A 23,041-nucleotide genomic window follows, 5' to 3' on the forward strand; every position below is an offset into this window, starting at 1 on the left:
GGTCTTGTTGCTCCCGCGTGGAGAATAGGAAGTGTTGCGTTCGTTTGCGTTTGTATAGTTTGTTTGTTGCCATGTCGTCGAGACGCTGTTATTTTCATCCCGGAGTCAAGTCACCTTTGTTTGGCTTTCCCAGGGACGCTGTACTTAGAGATCATTGAGCGCATGCATCCCCGTTATGGTGAGAGGCGTGACCTTTCCGGTAACGTGCGCTCTGCGTGCGCTAAGTTGCTGTCGAATCACAACACGGGAACCGCTGGCACAATCAGAACTCGTTACGTGTTTCTGAAGGAGGGACTTCATAGAACAGGGAAATCTTTCAAGCCGTTTTGAGGACAGTGAAAACAGCGGTATACAGATAAGTAAATTGTGTGAAAAATACTGTGTTTTTTTACACGCGAAACATGAACACATGTTATATTGCACACTGTAAACACAATCAAAGCTTCAAAAAAACACGAAAAACGGGACCTTTAAAACACTCTGAACTCCTTAGCAACTGCAAAGAAATGCCAAAGCATCATGGCAGCAATGTTTCATAGACCAAAAGAGCCGCTTTTCATAGATGAACACCACTCACAAATCTAGTTTAACCTCAAAGCTGTTGTACGCGATATGCAGTCTTCTTAATCAGTAATGCCTGTCCAACACCTTCATGAACACAACACGGCCTGCAGAATGGACTGAATAAAGCTGCAAGCAGATGGATGGAGGGATGATGAAGAAAGAGAAGGAAAGATCTTATCAGGGAAGAAAGGAACACAACAAAATATGTTGAAGAGGAAAAAAGCACATGAACAGCGGGCATCCCATTGTTTCTCTCTCACACTCGCAGTTAAATATGTTTTGTAACACAGCTAATAGATCATCAGCCAGCAACTGTTCCCATTGATTCATTATCGGAGCCGTATTACAGAAACATCCTAACTCCAGATCTTAGCCGTTCAGTAACCATGGCGATTTCCATTTGGGATCTGAAAGATTTGAGATAGGAAGAGTAATACAGCTCCAGAAATGAAACTACAGCTAATTTCCACTAACATTTAACGGTCTAAACCTCCATCTTACCATTGGACGGTAGAGGACTTTTTTTTTCCAGTGTGGAAAAAAGCAAAGTTGGGAATGATCTCATACTGATAGCAGAGCTCCAGGCTGCTGTCAAGCCGCCCACAGCCACAGACAGACCCACCAGCAGCCCACGCGCACAGACAGAGAGAGAAGGAATGAATGAATGAATGAATGAATGGATGAATGGATGAAAGAATGGAGCGCAGGCGTGACAGGGTGATGAATGGAGAAGTAGGCAAAGAAGAGAATGAAACCAGCTGTTCTTACCTGAAAGAAACCAGGGGGCATGGGTCCGCCTGGCATGCCGTCGTTGGGGGGCATGTTGCCCATTACGGGGCTGGGGGCTGCTGCTGCACTCTGGGAAACAGAAAGAGGGAACAAGTTAGTATAGAGATATAGAATTAGTCAACCCTGATGCAATACTAATATTACACTAATACTACTTTGATTTGACATCATTTTGTCCTAGAGCTGCACAATTCACGATTTTGTTGTTTCAAATAGAGATCACGATTCTGAAAAGACAAGAGACAACTAAACAATGAATTGGTTTGAATGTATGATTCAATGACTCGCTCATAAATACTTCAGTTATTTCATTACTGGATGAATCAGCGTTCTTTTATGAATGAATGATTCAATGATATACATTTTTAAGTCACTTGTAATTGATACAATTATTATTTGAAGCAGGATTTGCTCACTTTTGAAGACATCAGTGTTTATATCCGAGTTATAAACTTTTATCCCGGTTCTCCTGTGATAATATGAATATTTATAACTCAGAAATAACACTGTGTGGTTGAAAAGACTGCTTGTGAAGCCGTTTCGTACATGACAACTGCTCTTTCTGGATCAGATTTGAATGTTCCGGTTTTATTTTGTCAAAGGTTTAATAGACACAGGTGAATCGTTGAATGAGATCATGTGAGTGTTACTTAAAGGGTTAGTTCACCCAAAAATGAAAATTCTGTCATTAATTACTTACCCTCATGTTGTTCAACACCCGGCTGTAAGACCTTTGTTCATCTTTGGAACACAAATTAAGATATTTTTGTTGAAATCTAACGAAAGACCTCCATTGGAGCAATGTATTTTGCACTCACAAGACCCATAAAAGGTACTAAAGACGTTGTTACAAAGTCCATCTCACTACAGTGGTTCTACAATAATTTTATGAAGCGACTAGAATAGTTTTTGTGCGCAAAAAAAAAAAAAATCAAAATAGCGACTTTATTCAACTTTATTCTGGGCCTCAGACGTGAACTCACGAAGCACCACGACACATGCACGAGAATATGACGTTGAGCACAGTTCGGGCATCCATGAAATGCACACTTTAGCACCATTTTGGGCACTACGCCAAGAATTAAAGCACAATCAATTTTGAATTCAACAGCTTAGATACGGCGCGTCTTCCTCTGCTTGTAAACAAAGCTCCTCTCTTCCGAGTCATGTGTCAGAACGCCGGCTCTACTCTCCTGCATGTGTCGTGGTGCTTCATGAGTTCACGTCTGAGTAGGGTTGGGCGATGTCGCCTAAATTAGCAGTTGACGATGTTTACAGTAAAACATCGTGATGGATGATGATATCGTAGTTTTTTTTTTTTTTATTAATACAAATATATAATTTACTATATCTGTATTTTACTATCTCTTTACATAAATACTATTTTCTACTTAAAAACTATATAATTTAGTTATTTTACTAACCCAAATAATGACACATCTGCGCTAGGTTGCACGTGAGGGAAAAAAGTAGCTTCCTTCCACTTAAGAAGAGTTGTGCACTTATATCTCTTTACATAAATACTATTTTCTACTTCAAAACTATAACTTCGTTACCAACCCAGTGTTTTGTATGTTAATGCTGTTTTACGTGAATACCGAGTGAAGCACAAAGCTTTGTTTACAAAGGAAATAAATTCGCAGCCATGAATGGATTCATGCCGAATGAGAGAGGTAGGCTTAGCCCAATTTAAGATTTGTCAGCTTTTTTATTCTGTTTTGCGATTGCTGTGAATTTTAACAATAGGCCTAACGTTAGTCCATTTTATCCCACATTGACATCTCGTTTCTTTTCTCAAATCTTCACTCGCGTCGCACCCATTTTCGCAGGAAATTATAAATGTTTCTTCCTTTCGTTTGTTTATAATTAAGTCTATTATACCCATTCACGTCCTTTACTGTGGGAAAGTAGAAAAACACTGTAGGACGAATAGGCTACCTTTTTACTTAATTTTATTTAACACAGTTTGTGCTTGTTATTAGACTTGGTAAGGTGCGTCAAGTTTATTTGAATGGCGCATTTCACACACACAGGCCATTTTACTTTTGTTTTCTCTGGCAGTGAATAATCAAACATAGCTTAAATGTCTTGACCCTGTGGAAGACAAAATTCGCTCTTCAGAACTTTTACAACAAGTGTTGCTTTGCAACATCAGGAGAACAACACATAAGAAGATATTTGAGAAGGTGTCTACAGCTTGTGTTTCATCTCGCGCAGAGCGGTATATGACGCATCTATGAGGGGAAATTACTTTTTTTTTTAACTAATATTTAATTTTCTTATATTCTTTAGGTTACCATTATTTACTGATAATTGTTTAAATGTTTTACAGGCTGTGGTGTGTTGTTTCACTGACGGAAGTGCTGAAATAAACACGCATGCTTATGAAATGGATGTTTGAGCCTCATTTATTATTTCAAAATGTAGGCTATATCTGGCAAAGACTACAGTATTTAAAATAGAATTTATGCATTAGTTATATTCTCAATTTAATGTACAGAGCAATCCCTGCTAAGTTTTTAGTTTAACTATAGAAGAGGATTAGTGTGCGTCACACTCACAACAAGACTCGCAATGGGGGGCGTGGCATCACGATGGTGGCGCTCCATCGTGATGTCAGTCAGCCATCACGATGGACGATGATATCGTCCATCGGCACAACCCTACGTCTGAGGCCCAGATTAAAGTTGAATGGAGGCCTTTCTGAGCCATCGGATTTCAACAAAAATATCTTAATTTGTGTTACAAAGATGAACAAAGGTCTTACGGGTGTCGAATGACATGAGGGTAAGAAAAATCATGACAGAATTTTCATTTTTGGGTGAACTAACCCTTTAACAAAATTATACAAAAAATAGTGTTGCCATTTTTCAAACTGGCATTTATTAAGAAACATCTCCCCCATTTTCCATAAAAAATGTGAGTAATATTGTTTTAATTGGTAAATATTACATAAATTACTATCTTTTTTTATAACAACATTTTGATAATATAAAAATTCAACTTTACACCACAGAAATGAATACATTGTAAAATATATTTATTAAATACACGTTATGTTTAAAATAGTTATACAACATAACTGTATTCAGATAAATGTGTTATTCCCCCATGACAATAATATCAAACCGAAATTAAAAGTTTCTTCGTCCACCTCAATCTAGAACTCTTACAAAACACACGCTTTAACACCATGTTGAGGAGACACAATACAACACAGACCACAAACAAACATTATAGGCAGAATTTGCAATGTTGGAGTTTGTCTAATTACCACAAACAAAGCTTTTAGCTGTACAACCTCACTACACGGCTCTTGAACGGAGCATAATGTAAGTATCAGTGTGTAGTTAATACACAAGTAAGATCACTCTCGGTAAACCCGCACATTCAACACGGAGAGTGTTAACACAAGACGTTTATTTGCATCAGAAAAACGCCTGCACTACAGCATGGCTCTTGTGTATCTGTGTACATACTTCCCCTCGCAAAAGGGGCATAAAACAAGCAAACAGAGCGAGAGGAGCCTCAAGTGGAATCTCCTGAGCTAGTGGAACACTTAGAGACTGGGGCCCCTTTCCTCCGCTGGCCCCGTTCCCCCTCTCTCTCTCTCTCTCTCTCTCTCTCTCTCTCTCAAACCTCTTTAACAGTCTGCTGCTGCTGGGGGCTTGTGTGTTTGCCAGTTTGCCCTGTTCTACCGGAGAGAGAGAAGATAGGAGACGAGGCACATTGTGTATGTGCGGGTGAAAACGAGAGAAAAAGAGACTAAACAAGGAGTGAAAGGGGGAAGATAAAGGAGAAAGTAGGAAAAGAGAAAGAAAGGGAGGATTAAAGAGCGAGAGCTGGCAGTCGGCTCACACACTCCCTCCCCCTGCTGTAACTCAAACCTCTCTACAGTCGTCGTACAAACAGCCACGCCACCCCTGACCTCACACACATAATACTCTAACACACACATACACAAAGTCACCTAGCCTCTCTCTCATACACGCAGAACCCTTGGGGTCGGTGGGCGGGGCTTATTGAGCATGACTCCTCCCATATATTCTAAAAACACACACTAGGACTGAATGATTTATTAATATATTAGGATGACATTAAGTTAGTTTTATGTTATTGACATAAAAATGTTAGACTACTTTCACAATCCCTCCCCCCATCGTGCACTTGCAAATATGAAAGTGCCAAGACTGTGATTATGTCATACACCATAAACTTTTTTGGTAAACACTTTTAAAGTTGGTGAGTTCGATTCATTTCGATGAAGCATTTCAAATCATTTGAATCATTGATTTAAATGAATCGATTCCTAAATTACGATTCAATAATTAAACATTTGAGTGCACATGTCCCTGAAATGTATTCAATATTCAAAATGATTATGCTGCTGGCGAAATAAAAGCTAAATTAAAATCATGATGATTTTAATGTGCTTTTTATTAGGCCATTAAGTTTTATAAAGAAAGTGCCATTAGTTTCACAGTTCCTTCTTGTCTTGTTTCTAAAAAGCATGACAGCATTCATTAAAACTTCAGTAGAAAAAGAGCCGATAGATTTAGCAAGTTGATTAATTAAATTAGTTCAAACTGTCCTTTTCAATAAATTATTTCCAAACTGAATGAAATAATTCACTGATTTGTTTGCATAATCACTGTTAAAGTCAGCATGAAATGAAAATTCACTTATTTTCTAAATGAACGTTATTGATCTTATTGTGAACAATTCATCCATGGATAAGTTTAATTACTTACAATATTTGTTGACCGTGTTATTTTTAATCAAAATGTCATAACTTGATCTTCCGTTGAAAATGCCAGACTTTTCATAGGTGACCACGTTTGCCAAGTTTTCCAACCGTTTAGTCCGCTTAAACCCTGTCTCAAGTCATCCTATGTGTGTATGGGGTTAATAAAGGCCTTCTGAAGGGAATCCATGCGTTTGTGTAGGATAAATATCCATATCCGTGGGGCAGTTGTGGCCTTATGGTTAGAGTCGGACTTGTAACCGGAAGGTTGCGGGTTCGAGTCTCAGGTCCGGCGGGAATTGTCGGTGGGGGGAGTGAATAACCAGCGCCCTCCTCCACCCTCAATACCGCGACTGAGGTGAGACCCTTGAGCAAGGCACCGAACCCCCAACTGCTCCACGGGCGCCGCAGCAATATGGCTGCCCACTGCTCCATGTGTGTGTTCACTACTGTGTGTGTGCACTTAGATGGGTTAAATGCAGAGCACAAATTCCAAGTATGGGTCACCATACTTGGCCACACGTTACTTCACTTTATAAAGTAAATTATCTTGTGTGTAAAGTGTAGTGCCTCTCGCAGTTCAAAATGCTTACGCTAAGTCTACCGAGCATAATTGGTGTGCAATGTTGTCAAACGTAGCAAAAAAACGTTTATAAAGTTTTAAATATGGATATTTTTCTTACACAAACGCATCGATTCCCTTCAGAAGGCCTTTATTAACCCCCGGAGCCGTGTGGAACAGTTATATGAAGGACTTCGTGCAACAATTCACCGGATTAGCCAGGACTTTTTTAATACAACTCCGATTTTATTCGTCTGAAAGAAGAAAGTCATATACACCTAGGATGACTTGAGGGTGAGTAAATCATGGGCTACACACACACACACGCACTACATCATGGCAGTATCCCTGGATAAATTTCAAATTCACTATACATTCGTGTTGTTTACATGATATGCATTTGATGCAGTTTCCCTCCCCGCCAGTGGTTTCGACTCATGACTGGGAACAAACAAACACACTTGCAGAACTCCGTTGCTGCTCCGGAAAAACAAACTGCATCCACTGTTTCCTTAACGCTGGGATTTTTGGTAAGCTGAACAAGGTTATCTTTCCCTCTCAACCAGAAACACACTTCTTTAGTGACATTGTTGATTTTGTGGTCTAAAAACAAAATTACAAATCTTTCTCGAGCAGGTCCTGTTCAGCGCTGCAGACGGCTTCTGTAACCCGAACGAAGCTCGTTGATGGGCGCACTCTTGCTCTGACATGATCATCCAGGAGAAGTGCCCATACAAGGAATTCAGCCCTTTATGACGTCATACAGGGCTATACCAACGCTCCGAAACTCGTTCGAATCCTGAAGGAGTGTATTTGCCACCGAAATACTCTGTCATACTCCCAACTCGTTTTTTGAAATTTTAAACGTTTAGCATGAGAATGATAATCTAACTCTTTAGCAGTGTAAATAAGTCAGAATACATTAAATAGCATTAGACCCCCCTTTTAAATATTCTTCCTTGTGCTTGATTTGTAAAATAAAAAGAAATAAAATAAAGCATGGGTAACAAGTCTCGATTATTTTTTTAACTTCTTGCAATAAAAATGTCGAACCAACTTGGCAACAAAAAATGTAACATACGCAAACCAGGTGTTACAGAAGGAATGCATGAACAGAAACGTTAAAATACTGATTCTGCTCGGAGTGAACAGATTGATTTTTTTCCCCCGTTTTTAAGCCCTGACGCAAACACACTCATGAGGCAGGAAGAAGGACTGAGATTGAGTTTGCTCAACCCTGCAAACAAGCACACGCACACACACACACACACATTGTGATACTGGTGGCTGGTACCGATCCAATACTCAAGGGACGTGAGTGTCTGTGAACAGGGTCTGGTTCCCTGTTCCGCCTGAGATCTGTGGCTCTTATAGAGCTGTTATACAGCATCACCCCCTGTGCCATACACACACACACACACACACACACACACACGCCAACCCAACCAATCCCAGCTAACACAGCAGTGCAGGGGGCGTGTGGTGAACCGTAACCCGGGGCGACCAGAGAGTATTAGCGCTCGGGCTCCAGCTCTTTTACGAGGAGAGAGAGAGACTGCGGTGGCTAGATATGGCTTCACACACACGCTTAAACACACACAAAGCACTGTGTATACTGCGGACAGAGGGGAGGGACACCAGAACTGCAGTGTGTGCGTGTCCGTGTGTGCGTGTGTGTGTGTGTAAACCCAGTCCTGCTAGTAAGATGCGGCTCTGTTCAGGTGCATAAAGAGAGAGTGAGGAAGAGGGGGAGAAAGAGGCCTCCTTCGTCTTGTTGCCATGACAACTCCGACCTCAGCTCTCCCTCTACAGTGCCATTAAAACCCTCAGGCCGTCAATCATCCGCCAGTAGGGAGAGTGTGTGCATGTGTGTGTGTGCGCGTGTGTGTATGCATGTGAGAAGGGAGGGACCAAGCTTTTCAGCGCTCGTCTCGTTGCTCACTGATTACTGCCATCATCTCATCAACCCATTAAACAGCAGCTCATTTCGGTATACACACCTCTACACCAGCCACTAAATAACAGTACTCATGTAAACATAAACATACACACACACACTCTCTCTCGGGTATTACGCTTCAGCACGGTACTCAATACCCGCTGCACAAGAAAACAAACACTCGAGCATGCTCGCATAAACACTTGGGGTTTACATCTCAACACCAGTTGCAAAACTAATATTCGACACCAGTTTACAGGGCTTGAGAATATAGACACACGTGGCTCTTGCTAAAAAGTACTGTGAGTGTACCATAGTATACCAAGAGTACCAGATTGGAATTGTGTGACTGCTATGTTCATATATCTAATGGTGAGAAGAATGAAAATTTTTTTTTTAAATAATAGTTGTCCATCTTCTTTTTACCCAAAATGGTCATATGAGAATTTGAAATACTCATTTTGGACATGAAAAGTTTGATATAGTTTTGTATATTTTAAGGTGGCATGTCAATAGGGTGGGGATATCTATATTTCAAAGTAGTATCTTCATGGTACAGTCCAGAAATGATGTTGTTGCTGTTGTATCATAGCAGATTTTATTTAATTTATTTGGTCATTTAATTAGTTTTTTTAGTATTGTTTCTTTGCAAAACAGTTACTACACATCACACTCCCACTCACAAACATACAGCTCTTAAGAAACTATTCTTGATAAAAAAAAAACATCACCAAGGCTGCTTCTCTCATTCATTTACATTTCAAGCTGAAGTTAAGTCAATTAAAACTTTAAATAATCTAAATGTTATCGGGCCGAGTAGTGAGACCTGTGGCATCCCTGAATGCCTGGCTCCTGTAAATAGTCTCTTCTTTGAGGACGGACCTCCAAGCAGCTGTGCAGGTTATTAAAAATGATTCAGCAGGCAAAGTGCAAAGTGGGAGGCGAGAATCAGACCCTTCAGCTCAGTCCAGCATCCTTAACCTTTGCACATCTCCTCCTCTTCAACTCTCTCCTGACGGCATTCTCTCTGGTGGCTTCCATATCCTCGCTTTTCTCTCATTCCTTTCGCTCCGTTCCCATCTCTCTTGTACTCTAATGTGCAGCTGGAGTTGAGTCTATAAAGATTAGCTGGAAAGACCTGCATGCATAATCAAGCTGAGGACAGATGTGCCGTTAAGCGAATGGGAGATGTGCGTGTGTAAGAAGCTGTGAAGGAAAGTGAAGTGAAAGTCGGTCGTGAGGTGATGGTGAGGTGAGGCTAGTCCACTAACTAAAGCTACTCCGTGCACAGAGGTACCAGAACCTCAAAATCCTGTATCTGAACTTTATGGGCCAAAAACCAGTTTCTATAGGTTATCTGTGCCAAAGAACACCTTCCATCCTAAAATGTAGCCTGCTTAATGCTTGTTTTTAGTTAGAAGTCATATGTGTAGTGCCATGGCAAGAAGAAGAAAAATAGCCAAATAAAGACAAATAGCCTAGCCTTGATGCCAGCCGAACCTAGCCCCGCCCACAACATTTGAGGTCAGGAAGTTCGGTCTGGACTTGATCCGTTGTGGAGCAACTATGCTCGAACCAAAGCTGTTCGGACCAATCAAATTGTCAGGGCGGGCTTTATACAATGATGGACCGCAACGTTACCATCCACGTCACCAAAGAGCGCTTGGGTTGAATTAGTTTGAATCTGAGTATGACGACGTCAGGCTAAAGTACTCTGTGAATCCTTAAATTATTAAGGATATCGTTCTTTTTGAACTAATCTTTAATATGACTCGGGAACAACGAGTTGTTTCAGAGAGCGTTTAGTTCATTTTGTGTTGACCGTGCATGCACTACATGCCATCGGTTCTGTTCAGGATCTTCTGCATTCAGCCTATGGGGCTGTGAGTTGGGGAACGAATGACTCGAACCTGAGGACTCGAGAGGCAAACTAATCTTTTCAGGGAAAAGACATAATTAAATGTCAAGTGACAAAAAGAAAGAACGACTCGGATTTGAAGCTGAGGTGAACTAACAGACTGCATAGCCTGAAGTCCCAGCTAAGCAATTAATGAATAATTTCTTTCTTAAAGTCTGGCCTTAGCTGCGTTAGCTTATAATTTATTATTAATTACAAATGTGATCAACGTTTGCATAAATACTAGAAGTGTTGGGGAATTTAACATTTTAACGTGACATTTTAATTCTATTCTGCTGAAATGAACGAAATTACGAAAAAAGATTTGTTCATTTTGCTGAACGAGATTCAAGAGTCTGTAAAGTGATCCGACCTTCCCACCTCTACTATGCGTCGCTCAACATACGTCACTTACTCCGTTGCTCTGATTGGTTGTAGGCCTATCCAATTGAGTGCAGAGGCATTTCGGTTGAGACACGTCCCATAATCACAGCCCAATGGAGCAGTATCAGACTCATATTCTGACTAGAATCCGAGTATGACAACGTACTCAGCGCCTTTAGTATAATAGCCACCAAATTCCCACAGCTTTTGGACGTCCTTTGTAATATCTTAAAGCTGAGAGAGACATCATTCTCATTCACTTTTACTTTCGTATTTCGTCAATACAAATACAATCCTCAAAATGACAATCTTTGGAAAACAGTTGCTAACATGTAACTTTAAAATGTGACAATCGGACTAGTGTCAAGCAGATTAACCAAAGCTGAAGCCAAAGCACGTTCTTCTGGGCATTATATTCCGTTCAGACCTGCGGCCTGAAAACGGTTTTAACGCAAACACACCAATGTCCCCGAGCAATTCCGCTCACATGAGCCTCACTTTCCAGTGAACGCTGACCCACTCGCTATCACCTTCCACAGATAAGACACGGAGATAAACACCTGTATGGGAAAACACACAGCAGATTCCATCTCGGCAAACTTAGCTCCGGCGCTGTGAACTACTGCTAATGAGGCTAACGTGCTGAAGTACTCTAACAGAACAAGAGAGAGAGAGAGAGAGAGAGGTGAAAGCCAGGCCTTGTAGCCTTTCATTAGGCCGGTGACAGCCCCACAGGGAGAATACTATGTCACAGACCTCTGTGAAACAAAAGAAATGAGGGGACAGAAACGGCTGCCAAGACCACACTGCTAATTGGAGATAATTAATGCCATTAATTAGGCACTGAGAGGGAGGGAGGGTTGGGGAGGGAAGCAGTTATGCAGAAGAGAAACAGGAGAGGGACGGAGAACAGTACCGGGAGCACACCGAAGAGTTTCTGGTTTGCGCTCACAGTGTCCAATTCCTCTGTGACCCGGGTAAGAGGGGGGGCGATGGCACCTCAGAGCGCACCTTTTGGCCCGCGGAAAATCCGCAATGCAAAATAAGGCAGTGCACTTTTAAACTCGTAGCTGCGGGGAGTGTTACAGGCAATGAGCCAGCTAAAAGATACAAGGCAGGACTGAAGGCATATTGTGTACAGTAACACTGGTTGCTCCCTCAGTCCACATACATTCCAGTGAACACATGAGTTTATGTAAGGGATAATCCTCCGCTTTGCGGCGGGTGGTTCTTTGCCTCCACATTGTGCATTAGAATTGTTTAATGCACACTGCACAACGAGCTGTGGATTATCCCGCTTATACCCCTGTTATTTGCCAGCATTGACAACTTAAAGCTATTATTGATGTTTCAGCGCAATATTTGACCGGAAGGGTAAAAATTATGGTTATTTTTGTCAGTTACTGCTTGTTAGATCTAGCATTCTGCCTGCTTTAAATCAGATGCATAAAAGTTGTGTGTAAGATTACATTTATTTGAATTAATGAACTATAGGATTTAATTGAATTAATTATCGAGACAGAGAGAGAGAGAGAGAGAGAGAGAGAGAGAGAGAGAGAGATGTGTGTCTCTCTCTCTATTAAAGGAGTAGTTCACTTTAAAATGAAAATTACCCCATGATTTACTCACCCTCAAGCCATCCTAGGTGTATATGACTTTCTTCTGATGAACACAATCTGAGTTATATTAATAAATACCCTGTAATAAACATACTCCATACAGCTCCGGGGGGTTAATAAAGGCCTTCTGAAGCAAATCGATGGGCTTATTGAGAAAAATATCCATATTTAAAACTTTATAACTTTATAAGGTAAAATATCCAGCTTCTGCCAGACCACCTTCCGTATTCAACTTATACAGAAATTGTAAACGCCTCTCGCAGTTCAAAATGCTTATGCTACATTCTAGTGATACGTCGTGCCAATTTACACGTTTTACGTAAGTTGAATACGAAAGGAGATATTTTACTTTATACATTTTTAAATATGGATATTTTTCTTACAAAACTCAATCGATTTGCTTCAGAAGGCCTTTATTAACCCCCCGGAGCCGTTTGGAGTATGTTTATGGTGGATGGATGCACTTTTTTGAGCTTCAAACTCAATGGACCCCATCACTGCCATTATAAAGCTTGGAAGCGTCAGGATATTTATTAATGTAACTCTGTGTTCATCAGAAAGTCATATACACCTAGGATGGATTGAGGGTGAGTAAATCACAGGGTAATTTTCATTTTAAAGTGAATTAATCCTTTAACAACGAAGCTGTGAGTTTAATTACTTGAAACCCAGTGACGTTACCCTCGTTGCTGAGAAATATAATGTAGCAATTCAGTAGCGAAGCTATTTTATATTTATTTTATAGTCACAGGGCAGCATTACGTTTCTATGCTCCTGAATGCTTCTGTGTGTGTGCAGCGTGATTTCCGAGCCCTGTGTGCCAGTGACGTACAGTACCTGTCAAAAGTTTGGAAGCATTACAACATTACAATTGACACTTAAGACTGAAGTAATGATGCTAAAATTCAGCTTTGCCCTCACAGGAATAAATGACATTTTAAAATATATTCAAACAGAAGACAGTCCTTTTAATTTATAATAATATTTCACAGTATTACTGTTTTTACTGCATTTTTGATTAATGAATGCAGCCTTTGTGAGCATAAGAAACTTAAAAAAAGAAAGAAAAAAAAGTAATGTTTCAAAACTTTTGACAGGTACTGTACGTGTATGTGTGCTTCAATGAAAACAGCATCTATATTAATATAGAACACTGATTGAACTGACTTGGAAATTTCTGACCATTAAACAGTTGTATTGCACAACTTCCAGCCAATCAGAATTGAGCATTCAGACATCTCATGGTATAAACATGTAAAGTGAATTCCACCAACTGACACAGGTGTGACAAAATGTTTAAATGTTGTCTTGAAGTCTTATGATTTGCTCTATATAGCAAAGTCCTTAAAATAACTATTAATATTTTTTTATAAATAAGAGCCATGCAGTGTACAAATTTGCCATAGCGATTTTAAAAGTCCTGATGCTTTGTTACAAAGTAGATAAAATGTAATAATAAAAAAAATTATTAAATGGATTTGTGCATTTTGTTGTGTAATAGATTTGCTCGTGTAATTTAGGATGACAACCAACATTACCAACCAACCAACCAACAAAAAAAAAAACTCAATTGCTCATAATATCTTTACTTAACTACATAAAAAACGGAAGAAATATCAAATTAACTGAGAAATACTTGAAAGTTACATGTCAGTTTTGACTAATTCATTTAATATTTAACTTTCATAATAAAATAAGTGTTTTCAAATCGCATCATTCAATTTCACAGGTATTTGAATTGACTACTGACATTTTGGTATGGTGACACCCTATGCCATACTAAATCAAGGTGAGAGGCAGAGCCAGAGGGACAGAAAGAAAAAAAATATGACTCTCATAAAACCGACACATTAGGATGAGCCTGCTAAACTCAGTTGTCACCTAATTTCTAGTAACTCAAACCCTACAAACCCTGCACATCGAGGAAAGCCTTTGGCAGGCACACTCCTCCTTACACACTGATCTGAGCCCAAACGTGCAACAAATCCTCCTCACGCTTTTGAAGTGACACAACGAGCCACTATTGTAAAGGAATATGGGGGAACACTGAGGGCCTTAGGGATAAGTCACTTCATACTGCAATGCTTGGGCTAAAATACAGAACGACTACCAATTACCTATCAGCAGAAAGACTGATTATATTTGGGAGTTTAAAACTGTCTTCTTATTCATTTGCGTCTTAATAAAAGGTTTTTGGTTGTGGTAACATAATACAAGACTGTACATGTCACTTCAAGAAACTTCTCAACTAAGCAGACAGGCAAAACAAGCTGTAGGACAGATCAGGAATCTCTTCAATAGGTTCACAATCTAGCAAAGACAAGACTAAACAAACAAACAAAAATAAACTACTTTTTTGGCTCTCGATGAGATATCCATCACGCATTCAATCACCACTGGTACAGTTGGCCGATAGTAGCGGTCAACTGGAAGAGATTTTGCTACACTTGCGTCTCGCAAGTCTTGCTTGAACTTCAGTGACCTCTCTATGACCAAAATCATTTAGACAAGCACACGTTTTGAGCGACCGGATTTGGTGTGGAACCTCCTGTGTGCTCTGAGCAAGCTCTCCACTAATGTCCTCAGCAGGGTGCGAGCACACAGGTCAGATAAACAACCGGTCACAACACCCCTTAATCCAGTGTAAAGCCGGAGCTCGCCCCGTAAAGAGTGCAAGAGCTCAGAGGATGGGCTGACAGGGCAGCGGACACAAACATCAAGCCTTACTGATCATACTGGTGGTCTATGAAACTGCCTGCATGTAATATAGCTCTAATAGCAACAGGGGGCGCTCTGTGCAGCAAATACACCTCCCTGCCTTATTGCGATTTTGATTTCATGTTGGATGGATTATCTGAAAATAAATGAAAATGACAATGTTACTTGACATAATCCAATTATATCGCTAAATAAATTAATCATCAGTTCATCCTAAAACAAATTCTGTCATCCTTTACTCATCATCATGTCTTCCTAACCTGTATGGCTTTCTTTCTTCTGTGAAACCCAAAAAAGACCCCAATTTTGGACCCCATTGACTTTCACTGTATAGACAAAAATGATATATTTTGCGTTTGACAGAAGAAAGAAAGCCATACAGGTTTGGAACAACATGAGGGTGAGTAAATTATGTCCAGTCTTCATTTCTGAGTGAGCAATTCCATCATTTCTTCAACAAAAGTCTAGCACTAATACTTTAAAGGGTTAGTTGACCCAAAAATAAAAATTCTGTCATTAATTACTCACCCTCATGTCGTTCGAGACCCGTAAGACCGAAGATATTTTTGTTGAAAGCTGGTGGCTGAGAAAGGCTTCAGATAGGCCTCCATTGGCATTCTGTACACTTATACTCCCAAGACCGATAAAAGGCACTTAAAATGTCGTTACAAAGTCCATCTCACCACAGTGACTCTACAATAATCTTACGATGCGACGACAATAGTTTTTGTGCGCAAAAAAAATCAAAATAACACCTTTTTCCAACTTGTTACTGCCTTCCGTGTGTGCCTCCACGACGCATGCGCAAGAATATGACGCAGATCCGGCGTTCGGACAGATGACCCAGAAGCGATTTGTTTACAATCAGAGGAAGACGCGCGTGTCTAAGCTGTTGGATTCTACATTGATCGTGCTTTAGGTCTCGGCGTAGTGCTCAAAATGGGGTTAAAGTGTGCATTTCATGGATTCCCGAACCCCGGCGCTACGTCATATTCTCGCGCATGCGTCGTGGAGGCACACACGGAAGGCAATAACAAGCTGGATAAAGGTGTTATTTTGATATTTTTTTGCGCACAAAAACTATTGTCGTCGCATCGTAAGATTATTGTAGAGTCACTGTGGTGAGATGGACTTTGTAACGACATTTTAAGTGCCTTTTATCGGTCTTGGGAGTATAAGTGTACAGAATGCCAATGGAGGCCTATCTGAAGCCTTTCTCAGCCACCAGCTTTCAACAAAAATATCTTCATTTGTGTTCCGAATATGAACGGAGGTCTTACGGGTGTCGAACGACATAAGGGTGAGTAATTAATGACAGAATTTTCATTTTTGGGTGAACTAACCCTTTAAGAACAAGCGTCTGCCATTTAAATCTTCTTTGGCCCTGATGAGATACTGCAGATAAAGAGCGTGGAGTCGAATAAAGTTGTCAGGGCTTCCTCTCGGCAGCTGGCAGCCTGCGAAGAGGCACTTGCATGTCATTGGGGCAACCTGCACCAGCGTCTCCATGAATAAATAACAACACACCTCAAAATATCCCTGCAGGCCATGCCAAACACCACAGCACATACAGCTTCATCACTCCCTCAATGTCATGGAATTTCATCCCTCTCCTCCGCTGTGTCGGTGCGTGCGAGACAGCGTTACGCAACGAGAGGCAACAGTGTGTGTGTCTGAGTGTGTTGTAGGGTGTGTTAGGCATTAACTATACATTTAGAGTGATCTTTGTTTTCCTTTAGATGTTTAACCCCTCCCCTCCCATCAGTGCTCCTTTTCCCGTCCAACTTCTGGATCTGATTTGGTAAAGCTCATGCATGCACACATGGTGAATGTTTAAAAGAACTTCCATGTCATTTGCAATCATGTCTACGGTGACATACTGCTGTTAGAGAGCACGGTTGCAAGATGCCCAAAGCTACAAATCATTTTAACAGCATATTTTCTACACAACATACAAAAACATTTCCCATTTTGTGAAACATCTAAACGGCATTATAAAAGCATGTTCTTGAGAATCATCATTGAAAACCTGTAGCCTCAAAGTATCCCGGGAAACTTTGCCTTTTTTCAATTTTACCATTGTAGCCATAGTTACTGCCACAACACCCCTGTTAAAAAAATTTCAGAAATATAAATATATATGCAAATTATGAATATTTTACATTAATAATATTAATAATAATAACAACAACAAAACAGAACCAAAAAAAGTAAAAAAGTGTTAACAATTTTTTTTCTTATATTATATTGTATTAATTATATTATATTATATTATATTATATTATATTATATTATATTATATTATATTATATTATATTATATTATATTATATTATATTATATTATATTATATTATATTACATTACATTATATTATATTATATTATATTATATTATATTATATTATATTATATTATATGACGTTACATCGTCACATTATCATTCAAAAGTTAAGTTAAGGTAAGTACTGTATTTTTTTTATTAATACTTTTATTCAAGGGTGCATTAAACTGATAAAAAGTGACAGTAAACAGTTTTACATTGTTACAAAAATTATTTTTATTTATATACATTATATTTTTATAAATACTTTCTATTCAAAAGGGCCAGAAAAAAGTACCATGGTACACATTTTTTTTGTTACAAAAGCAGCACTGTTTTCAACATTAATAATAAAAATTTTTTTTCTTGAGCAGCAAATCAGCATATTAGAATGATTACTGAAGGATTGTAATAATATTTCACAACTTTATTGTTTTTACTATATTTTTGATCAAATAAATGCAAACCTGGCGAGCACAGGAGACTTTTGAACAATATATTTATATTATATTATATTAATTATATTATTGATACAAGTCATAATAAAATAATAAACACAACATATAATACGAACAATGACAGTGCAAACCTCCAGGCAACAGTCTGACCTAGAACCAGAGACTTTAAGACCCTGGGGAGAGTCGTACTCCCTAAAACAAGCTCTCTCTCACACGCACACACCTAAGAAAATTCCAAGCTCTCCCTCCCCCTTCCTCCTCTATGCTAATTCTGTGAGTGAACGCACAGGCCGCTGAGTCCCAAGAGAAGGAATAGTGTTGCTTGCTTTCACCCTTCCCTCTCTTCCTCCCTCTATGGTTTCTCCCTCCCCCTTTTGAACACCCACCCCCCCCTCGCCAAGAGGGGATGGGTGTCAGCAGCTTGCAGAAGCTGTTGCCATGGAGACGGGTCCTGTCTGCTCTCCGTCCCCCAGGCATCCCAGATCAAGAAGGCAGAGGGGGGAAATAGAGGGATAAAAGAGTGAGAGAAAATAGAAAGAGTGTACGAAAAAAGAAAAGTGCAAGAGAGAGAACTCAAAATGAGAAAACTATATTGGTATGGCCGATATTTGGCTAATTTGAGTTTAGCCAATTAAGAGTTACTCCCCATTTGGTCAATGTATAATACATATTTCCTGTTGATATTTTAGTAAACTAGAGTAAATATTGAGTAAAATAAGTTTTTAATAATACTATATATTAATATTAATATATTATATTAATAATATAGTATTAAGTGTTGTAAGAAAAAGTATACAACTAAAATAAGCATTTATATACAAATTATATAGTAACTATACAATTCATAGTAATATAATAAACGAGTGAGTATTCTGCAAATTAAGTGTTTTATGTATGTATGCATGTATATATAGTCAAACCAAAGTTTATTCGGACACCTTTAACAATTTCTCACATTATCACGGTTTATTCGCTGTAGTTTCGAAAATGGTAATAAAATATATGACAAGAACTCAGAGTTAAACTGTGTCAGAACAACTTGATAATGTCAGATAACTTTGATAGAAAGGTGTGTAATGGATTACAATCAACCAATCAGCTGTCAGCTGTTAAATTTAAGTACACAATTAGACAATACCAATTTAGGTCAACCAATTACCAAGCGATTCTTCATTTTGTTCAGTCTGTGGTGTAAAAGGTCACATTAGCAATTAAAGAAAAAACACTTAAGCAAAACATGGTCCGGTCAAAGTGTCTGAATAATTTTGGTCCCAAATTTGTATCAATTTTACTGGTAGATTTTTTTCTTGGGTATAATGTGTCACAGTTAACTTTATTTTGCCATCCTCACTTACACAAATGAACTTTAGTGTCCTGCACCCACAAGTAAAAAGTGATAACTGCTGCCTGAATATTTTTGGTTTGACTGTGTGGGTGTGTGTAAATTTGTGATCAAATTGGGATTATTTTAAGATAATGATCTGCAGACTGAACATTATCCTGCTTATATCACACCTACTTATCAAATAAATAAATAAAAGGTCATTAAATATTAACATGGAGCTTTTATTGTCTAAGAATAAAAAGACTGTGGAGTGATACGAGAGACCAGCATAGCAATTTAGTAAATCGCCTGGTCAATTAACGTCAACCATTAGTGAGAAAATCCTACTTTGCTATGGATGACGGATGAGAAATGAGACAGCAAAACATGCTGGTGAAGGAAGAGTGTCATCGTAAAAGTATCGTCGGTTCTCCAATCCAGCCAGATCACATATCAAATGCTGTCATGCTGTCAAATGGCACTGTTTAATTGGCTTGCACCCCCGTTACGCCTGTAAACTTGCGCACTCTTGCTCCAGAAGTTCAATGCGTCTGTTTCCAGTAGCTAACAGAAGTCAGTCGCGAGAACAAAAGGGGGTTTCCTGCTCTGGCTTAAGGGGGCGATATGTCATAACAGGACATGAGAGATGTCACTTTAAACTCTGAAACACACGGAACGAGAACAGAGGAGGAGGAGGAGGAGGCGGTCTGGCCTGAGGTAAAATAACAGATGTCTTTGTCCGCTGACTCCAGACTATCATTTAGACTTCCATTACATAAACTGTGATACCTCAAACAGTCATTTGCGCCCCTCAGGTGTTCAGTGCTGAGGTAAAGCAGCTCTGCGAAGTCACTCCATTTGCCTTTCGCAAGTCCGAAGCAATAACTCCTGTGTGAATATGAAGTGAGCGCATTAATGGCTGATAATGCAGGGGCTGGGAGGTCTGGTGCGAGATAACGGATGACTTTTGCCTGTGTATGGCCAGCTCATCTGTTCCGTAATTGAACCAATCAGAGCCTCTGCTCCTCAGTCACCTTCTCTGTCACCATCAGAGGAGAAAGAGGGGGAGAGAGAGAGAAAGAGAGAGAGAGAGAGAGATGGAAGGGGGGACAGCAAAAGGGAGAGAAAATTCCCTCTGTGCCTTAGCCAGATTAAACTGGCTTTGTAATCCGCTTGGTTTTCACCCCCTCATCCTCAGATCCGTGTGTGCGTGCGCACGGAAAAGATAGCGAAAAAAACACTGCATAAGTCGAAGTGGGAGAGGGGGAGTGAGATTTCCGTTATAAACAAACCGCACGTGTTCCAAACACTCCAACATAAATATAAATGAGGAAAAAGATCAAAAAAAAAGGAGGTGAGAGAGAGAGTGTGCGCGCACGTGTGTGTAAAGAGAAAAAGCTGGATAGGGAGCACGGGAAGCAGTGAAAAAAATAGTGTGAGTGTGTGGGCTCCTATCGTAACAGGAATGAGGCGGGATAACGCTGTTTGCACACACACTCTCTTGCTGTCAGTCTGATGGTGTTGATGACAGCAGGACCGAACGGAAGATGCCAGGAGGTGACTGCTTCACGCTGCTGCCAGATAAAGAGAGAAGAACACGTCACATGATACAGCTAGTGGGTGGAAGTGTGCGTGTGTGTGTACGATCAGCCTACGCTCGCTGGTGGGGAAGACCAAACATGCAAACGTATGAAAGCGACGTATGTTACGACTGGCCACTGATGGATTCTTTTGAATTTGCTATTCGTTACTGCATCGCTGCTTTGGAGAAGACACAAATGAAGCGTCAAATACTAGGAACTACCACCAATACATCTGTGCTTAATGTGGCTCTCCTTTCAGTCAACTATTAGTGTTAGTTATAGTTTGTTAAATGGAGAAAACACAGTTCTTGAGAAACATTTTTGGACTATTTCTTACTGTAAAGTAATGTCCGGATGAACACGGATGAATTTAATGTTTAAGAAATTCAGAAAGAAAGAGAATTATATTTAGAACATTTTTTTTTTGAATTGTCTTGCATCGTAGTATGTTGAAATGAATATTCCAAAGATACCCGGATTATCTACTTTTCTTTTGCGCGGATCTGTGCACACTCTAACGGCTAACATTGCCCACAATCCATTGCATGTTAGACGAGGATTCGATGAAAACTGCAAATATGAATTAGCCTGACGTCGTCATACTCATATTCTGACAAGAATCTGAGTCTGATACTGCTCCATTGAGCTGTGATTATGGGGCGTGTTTCAACCGAACCAGGAAAGACCTAGTAGAAGTAAAAGAAGAAGAGTGTAAACGATTTTTGCTGGATACACAGAGTACTTACCAACACGATCATCATTTTTGAGAGAAATAGTAAAGGTGAACGCATATACGAACAAGTTCTCCATTTAGTAAACAAATTCAACCCAAGAGCTCTTTGGTGACGTGGATGGTTATGTTACTGTTGATCATCTGTCCATCATTGTATAAAGCCCGCCCTGACAATTTGATTGGTCCGAACAACTCTGGTTCTGGTTTCCACAACAGATCAAGTCCAGACCGAACTTCCCGACCTCAAATGTTGTGGGCGGGGCTAAGTTCGGCTGGCATCCAAGCTAAACATGAATAAAAAGTGTTTAAAAAAAAAACTACAAACATGTCAGATGTGCGAGTCCGACAGTTAAGTAGAGAGGTTTAGATAAAGGGGTTTGAGTGAATAATTCTCAGTATCTAATCTGAAGAAAATACATTTATTCAATGTTGTCCACAATATATTTCATCTGCGACATATCTGCAACAGCGAAATCGGGATGCAGTGAAAGTAAAGGAAAAAAAAATGGGAATGAAACAAAAATCAGGGGAGGAAACAAAAATATGAAAAACAGTAAAGATCTAGATAAATTATTAGTTCCTCTCACTAACTGAATCATCACAAAAACAACAAAGTGACTGAAAAATTTAAGATTAGATAAACTTTGGTTGAATGTGAACAACAGCTGTGACACCAAAAAATTTAATCGAACACTGTTTGCAAATACTCATGTTAATGGCAATGACAAATATGCAAAACCATTTACGATATCAGTGTAATTTAAGTGTGCTGTCTAAATATACTTTTTTTTACAAATCTACGATAGCGACATTGTTAAACAATTACTGTTTGCACACATAGTTCAACATGTGGCACATAATTAGGCAACAAGACATTTGCGGCAACATAACCCTAGCTTACCAAAACACACTGAAACCGAGACCTCAAAATGTTTAAAGTCCCCCTGTAGTCAATAACTTTATCCCTTAAAACTTATTAAAACTTTGATCAGCAAAATGACATATTTAAATGTTTTTTTTTTTTCTGTGAAAATAATTTATTCATACCTTAAAATAGCTTGAAATGTAAAGCTTTGTTTATACTCGATGCGTCTGCATGAGCACGAAGGTGACCGCAGCAAGAATGACGTCTTCGCGGAGTGGGCAGTCGTGCGTGTTAGAGACAGGCTCCAAAAGGGGAGCAGAATCTCATTGAGCCCCATGTTAAAATGCCCAACTTTACAGCAGAAAAAAATATGTTTACAGTCTGCTGCAAATTATGGTTTTGGTCTATACGGCAAATTTTGCCCTTCTTGACAACTGTGAGGGGGGTGAATTTTTCGTAAACTCATTTGTTTACATGCTTGTTTATAAAGCATTAACGTTATGCATAATTAAGGGCGTGGCCACTTTGCGTGACTGGTGGAT

The 23,041-nt window shown here is 39.5% G+C and overlaps 1 protein-coding gene across 5 annotated transcripts in view; it reads right to left on the minus strand.

The window, feature by feature from the left end:
- Positions 1-23,041, minus strand: part of LOC307127536 (single-stranded DNA-binding protein 2) — a 101,236-nt gene that overhangs the window by 21,466 nt on the left and 56,729 nt on the right. For all 5 annotated transcript variants that reach the window (XM_079818806.1, XM_079818807.1, XM_079818804.1 and 2 more), the window contains exon 5: positions 1,333-1,422. In XM_079818806.1, the coding sequence (XP_079674932.1) occupies positions 1,333-1,422 (90 nt within the window). The remainder of the gene's footprint in view (positions 1-1,332; positions 1,423-23,041) is intronic.

This window comes from Gobio gobio (genome assembly GCF_949357685.1).
Source record: "Gobio gobio genome assembly, chromosome: 6".
Classification (NCBI taxonomy): domain Eukaryota; kingdom Metazoa; phylum Chordata; class Actinopteri; order Cypriniformes; family Gobionidae; genus Gobio; species Gobio gobio.